Here is a 6,447-nt window from a genome sequence, read left to right on the forward strand (position 1 = left end):
GAACAGTATCCCAACCGTGAAGCACGGGGGTGACAGCGTCATGTTGTGGGAGTGCTTTGCTGCAGGAGGGACAGGTGTACTTCACAAAATAGATGGCATCATGAGGTAGGGAAAATTATGTGGATACATTGAAGCAACATCTCAAGACATCAGTCAGGAAGTTAAAGCTTGGTCGCAAATGGGTCTTCCAAATGGATAATGACCCCAAGCATACTTCCAAAGTTGTGGCAAAATGGCTCAATGACAACAAAGTCAATGTATTGGAGTGGCCATCACAAAGCCCTGACCTCAATCCTATAGAAAATGTGTGGGCAGAACTGACAAAGTGTGTGCGAGCAAGGAGGCCTACAAACCTGACTCAGTTACACCAGCTCTGTCAGGAGGAATGGGCCAAAATTTACCCAACTTATTGTGGGAAGCTTGTGGAAGGCAACCTGAAACGTTTGACCCAAGTTAAACAATTTAAAGGCAATGCAACCAAATACTAATTGAGTGTATGTAAACTTCTGACCCACTGGGAATGTGATAAAATAAATAAAATCTTAAATCATTCTCTCTACTATTATTCTTACATTTCACATTCTTAAAATAAAGTGGTGATCCTAACTGTCCTAAAACAGGGCATTTTTACTAGGATTAAATGTCAGGAATTGTGAAAACTGAGTTTAAATGTATTTGACTGAGGTGTATGTGAAACTTCTGACTTCAACTGTAAATGTAAATGTAACTGTATGTCCTGGATGTCAGAAAGCTTGGCCCCAGTGATGTACTGGGCTGTACGCACTATTCTCTGTAGCGCCTAGATGCTAAGCAGTTGCCAAACCAGGCGGCGATGCAACCGGTCAGGATGACTTTTTGAGGATCTGGGGACCCATGCAAATCTTTTCAGTCTCCTGAGGGGGAAATGGTGTTGTCGTGCCCCCTTCACAAGACTCTGTGTGTGTGTGTGTGAAACCAGCCACTGAACGTTCTGAAATGATACACAGTAAGTTCAACTTTATTTTCATAATATGTCTCACTAACTGAAGAAGAAACAGTCAAACATATGGCATTATTATGGCCTATGCATTATTCTCGCCAAAGAGATGATTAATTCAACCAAAGACAGTACAGTATGAAGATGAAACTGCTGAAACTGCTTCTCCAATATAAATCCCCGATCACACTTGTAGGCGATGTCATGGCGACAATGGCCTACAAGCTCATGCGCAGAAACACGTCATCGCGTCTAACGGGTTGTTTAGCGCTGAACTGCACTTGTGTAGACCGTCAGATCAAAGGCACTCCTTCGATATAATTTTTTTTTGACGAACATAAAAACGTGTCAGTTTGTCAGTTTCACGATGTTGGAGTAATAAGATTTTGGTTCAAATATAGATTGTACCTTTAGATTTTGGGAAAATTAACAACTAACGAAGAATTTTTCACTTCTCCAAACCCAAATCCTTGCCCGGTCTGTATGGTCTATTTCTCAATCGTTCCTGGAAGTCTTTCGATGTTGCACCTCAGTGTTTAGAAACTCTGTGATTCAATCCTTTTCAAATGACAGAAATATCTAATTGTCATTATAAACTGGGTGGTTCGAGCCCTGAATGCTGATTGGATGACGTATACCACGGGTATGACAAAACGTATTTTTACCGCTCTAAATTAAGTTGGTGACCAGTTCATAATAGCAACAAGGCACCTCGGGAGTTTGTGGTATATGGCCAATACAATACGCCTAAGGACTGTATCCAGGCACTCCACGATGCAACTAAGAACGTCCCATAGCCGTGGTATATTGGCTATATACACCACACCCCCTCGTGCATTATTGCTTAATTATATCATAATAGTACTATTATCATAGTTGGTGAACTTCAGCAACCAGAATGCTCAGCGATATACTCACTAGCCAATGAATTGCATCAATAAATATGTCCCGAAGCACTACTTAACCAATCAGAGAGGAGTTTGTTAGAAGTTGATGCCCATGCTGTGTAGAAAAAATAACGTCGGCTCCGGTGGAGGTCATAGACAGAACTGAAAAAAATAGTAGGTGAGTGCTAATTTAATTCGTTCTGACTAGATACATGTAGAAATATATAATTTACAAAGCTCCCTAACAGTCAGATATTGCTATTGTAATGCTGTGTGACTAGTTATGTGGGTAACTATTCAGTAAACCGGGAAGGTAGGCATTGAGTAACATGGACACGAGCGACCGATTTGCAAGTTCATGTCGCTGCGTGAGCATGTAGCTACAGATCGTCATGATAGTGTTTGTTACCTTGATCTAGAGCTATCGCTTGGCATGACATGTCCAGGTGTGACATTCCGTGACAAATGTTTGAATTCACATAACTAGTTAAATGGTGTTAGTCGTTTTTGTTGCAAAGTCTGCTTGCTTGGCTAGCTAGTGTGGCTAATGTAGCTTTGTCACCATTGACAGACCAAGGCCATCGCGTCAGAAGGGACTAAGTCAGAGTTCTGGAAAAACGAACAACACTTTTATTTGGATAGCTTTAGGAGCTACTTACCTACATGTAGATGTATTATACCACCACATTCTCAATTATATAATTAAGATCTAGAGTTATCTGGTGAGCTCCAATAGAAATTATAGTAAATGTATCGCTTTAATATTTTTTCAGGGCTACGGACATGGCGAAACTATTTGAATCCATCGGGAAGTTGGGGCTGGCCCTCGCCGTTGGTGGAGGTGTTGTGAACTCGGCCCTCTTCAATGGTGAGACATTGAGTTCTGTAAATGGATCAGTTGATGTGGAACTTTTTACTTAACTAGGCAAGTCAGTTAAGAAAAAAATCTTATTTACAATGACTGCCTGTCTGTGGGTTAACTGCCTTGTTCAGGGGCAGAACGACAGATTTTTACCTTGTCAGCTCTGGGATTCGATCCAGCAACCTTTTGGTTACCGGCCCAATGCCCTAACCACTAGGCTACCTGCCGCCCAAAGGGGATCTTGGGCGGCAGGTAGCACTTGGATGCAATACTAGAAATTACGAATGACACATCTGAGGCTTTAAAGTTGTGAGTTCCATAACACTATCAACCTGAATTGACCTAATATTTCTTCACATGTCTCAGTTGACGCAGGTCATCGGGCAGTTATATTTGACAGGTTCCGGGGAGTGCAAGACGCCGTAGTTGGCGAGGGAACCCACTTCCTCATTCCGTGGGTACAGAAGCCTATCATCTTTGACTGCCGTTCTCGTCCGCGCAATGTGCCTGTCATCACAGGCAGCAAAGGTAACTAACATGAGTCACGGACCAGCACAATAGCTTTCACACTTCAGTGGCATACTAAAAGCTTTTACCTACCTATCCTTCTGTCGTTTCATTTCAAGCTCTATCCAAGAGTGTTTTCCTTTTTACGTCAACTGTCCTCTTGCAGTTTTATTTTTTTTGTAATGTTTTAATTCTCCCCCCACAGATCTGCAGAATGTGAACATCACACTGCGTATCCTCTTCCGGCCGGTGACTAGCCAGCTCCCACGCATCTTCACCAGCATCGGAGAGGACTACGACGAGAGGGTACTGCCATCCATCACCACAGAGGTCCTCAAGTCCGTGGTGGTGAGTGTTAGACTAATGCCACATTTCCTTTAAGGTTTTACCCTGGTGTTTGGGGTAAAAACAGACTCCACCTCTTAAAAAAAAAAAACTAAGTCTGAGTGGCATTTGGTTGCAGTGAAGTCTACGCTATCCTGTTTTTTCCTTGCGTGGATATTTATATAGGTGTGTTTGTGTACCGCACAGGCCCGGTTTGATGCCGGTGAGCTCATCACCCAGAGGGAGCTGGTGTCTCGGCAGGTCAGTGATGACCTGACAGAAAGAGCCAACACCTTCGGCCTCATCCTGGATGACGTCTCACTGGTAAGCTGTTGTTTAAAGGGATAACACACTCAAAACGACTAATTCCTATGATTTACTATGTTGAATAACGCTACCTTGTGAGAAGAATACTTTTCTGCGCAAATGTTTCATTTCGCCATTTTAATGAGTAAGGAAGCAACAGCGTTTTACTCAGTGGGTCTGGTCATCACTTGTACATGTTCTGTGTTTTTAATTGAAGACATCATGTTCCTTCTTCCTCAGACACACTTGACGTTCGGTAAGGAGTTCACAGAGGCTGTTGAGATGAAACAGGTGGCTCAGCAGGAGGCCGAGAGGGCCAGGTTTGTCGTGGAGAAGGTAAGAAGGAGAAAGGGTTTGTTTGAAACATTGACAGAGATTTATTCTGTAAGGTGATAAGAATGATAAACGTGCATTTTTAATACACTTTAAGCTGGAAGTGACCCTAAACAACAAAGTGATTCTGCCCTTGCACACCTTCATAAAGGATGAATAGAAGTAAACAGTGTTTCTTCTCTACTTTCCCAGGCCGAGCAACAGAAACAGGCAGCCATCATCTCAGCAGAGGGTGACTCCCAGGCTGCCCTGCTCATTGCTAACTCTCTGCAGGAGGCTGGAGATGGCCTGGTAGAGCTGCGTAAGCTGGAGGCTGCCGAGGACATCGCCTTCCAGCTGTCCCGCTCCCGCAACGTCACCTACCTGCCTGCCGGCCAGGGCACACTCCTCCAGCTGCCCCAGTGAGAACCACACACCCTGACCTAACCGCCCCTCCCTGTGACCAGCCAATGCATGGGCCATGGAGGGGATGTGGGGTGAGGGGAATGGGCGTCCACCTTCACACACTCTCCTCCCACCAACTATGGACTGGTGAAATAATTTCAGCTTGGGAGTGTGGTAAAGTTCTGAATTTTGGCCGTGTGTGGGGGAGGAGGGAGGAGCCTGAGGCTTGATCTATGGTAAACTACATATAGTAAGTTCTGTCAAAAATACAAAATTCGTGATGCAGTAAATTATATTGGATTTGTCTAGCAAATTCAGCGCAGTGACCGAGGGGCCTGTGATATGACAAAGTTGTAATTGTGTTAATTTAGGGAAAGAGCTGTTTGGAATGTCATGAGAAAGATGGAACATTTTTAGCCCTATTATAACCACCACAGCAATCACAATACTGGGGATTTATTGATCTGAGAGGACAAGCTATTTAATCAACTGGATTTACATTCATCTTAGCCCATCACAAACTTCCCTGGGTGAATAAGATCCTGCTACTATACACCAAAGCACCCTTGTTTTCCCACTCATAACTTTAAATTACCTCGTACAAACAAATGATCTGAAGTAATCTATCCAGAGCCATATATTCTAAATATGGCTCTGACTCTACCCATCCCTTTGACTGTCTATTGTGTAGAGATGGCCTGTCAAATGTCCTCTCACAGCTAGCTCTCCTAAAATACTCCCAGTTTGATTGCCATGGAGTCCCAGTGCTGGAGTCCCAGTGCTGCACTCCCCTCTACTTGATTGGATCCTCTACAGAATCATCTTTGGTTTACTAGCACGTTGTCCACATCACCTCATCCATGGTCCTCAGTGACATGGCCTTCCTAGCCCAGTGGTATGAAACGTGCCTGTAAGATGGTCACGGGTCGCAACCTTCCCTCGTTCTTTAAAGTATGTCGCTGTGTCTTTATTTTGGAGGGAGGATATGCAAGCCACCGCATTCCACTAAATGTCTCAACTTAACAATAAAATTGTCTTATTTCTACAGCAAAGTGACAGCTCTTTTTTTGTGTGTGTACCAAGTCTGACACGGTTTTCTCATTTATAGCCACAAGAGGGCCCCGTAAATGTATTGTGAGTTTTGCATCCAATTTCTGAATACCTGTACTTGAGTGCATAAATATAAAATGTAGACCAGATTTAACTTCTGTCTGCCATTGTGTCAATTCTGTATAGAGGTTGAAAGTCCTCCCTAAGCATCTGATTTTGAGGTATACATTGAGGCAGAGAACAAACATTGTTAGGCTACCATTGCATAAATACGTACAATGTAGTTTATACACTGATAAAACTAAAGTAGTGGTAGCCAGTTTTAGGTTTATATTTCTGTTTCATATCAGATGTTTTTGTTCTATTGCCTTTCACCTCCTAGCCCAACAGCCTGATATAGGTTGTAGACATTTTAGCACATTTGCATAAAGGAGTTTTTTTTTTTTTTCTGTCTCGTTTACACGATGTAAGTATGATTTCCTGTTCGTTTTACACACAGTCATAGTTATGGGCACTACAGTAAATATTAAAATATAATTAACTTATTTGCATGTCCATAATTGGCATACTTCAAATGACAATTACACATTTCAGTACCTAGGTGAGAGGGGAAAGTTGCTAAATATACAGTTGCACATTAAACATTTCGTTTTAAAAGAGTGGTTACAGACGTGAAGAACAGAGCAGTCAATCTACTGTGTTTGGTTAGTACAGATATCCATCCTTATAGGCTTCTATGTTCAGGAAATGGGCAATGAAAAAAAAAATGTATAAGGTGAAATACTGTCTCCAACAGAGATCTCCAACATCTGGGCATT

The 6,447-nt window shown here is 42.7% G+C and overlaps 1 protein-coding gene across 2 annotated transcripts; it reads left to right on the top strand.

Annotated features, from left to right (window-relative positions):
- Positions 1 to 1,914: 1,914 nt before the first annotated feature.
- On the top strand, positions 1,915 to 5,631 carry LOC106607260 (prohibitin). 2 transcript variants are annotated; one of them, XM_014204051.2, is made up of 7 exons: positions 1,915 to 2,041; positions 2,637 to 2,731; positions 3,092 to 3,253; positions 3,438 to 3,580; positions 3,764 to 3,880; positions 4,103 to 4,198; positions 4,388 to 5,631. In XM_014204051.2, exons 2-7 carry the CDS (start codon positions 2,647 to 2,649, stop codon positions 4,598 to 4,600), a joined length of 816 nt encoding a protein of 271 aa, XP_014059526.1. In that variant the 5' UTR covers positions 1,915 to 2,041; positions 2,637 to 2,646; the 3' UTR covers positions 4,601 to 5,631. The 2 variants fall into 2 exon arrangements, with proteins under 2 accessions (XP_014059526.1, XP_014059527.1); XM_014204052.2 differs by having other exon boundaries at positions 1,919 to 2,037.
- Positions 5,632 to 6,447: the final 816 nt, after the last annotated feature.

This window comes from Salmo salar, chromosome ssa06 (genome assembly GCF_905237065.1).
Source record: "Salmo salar chromosome ssa06, Ssal_v3.1, whole genome shotgun sequence".
Classification (NCBI taxonomy): domain Eukaryota; kingdom Metazoa; phylum Chordata; class Actinopteri; order Salmoniformes; family Salmonidae; genus Salmo; species Salmo salar.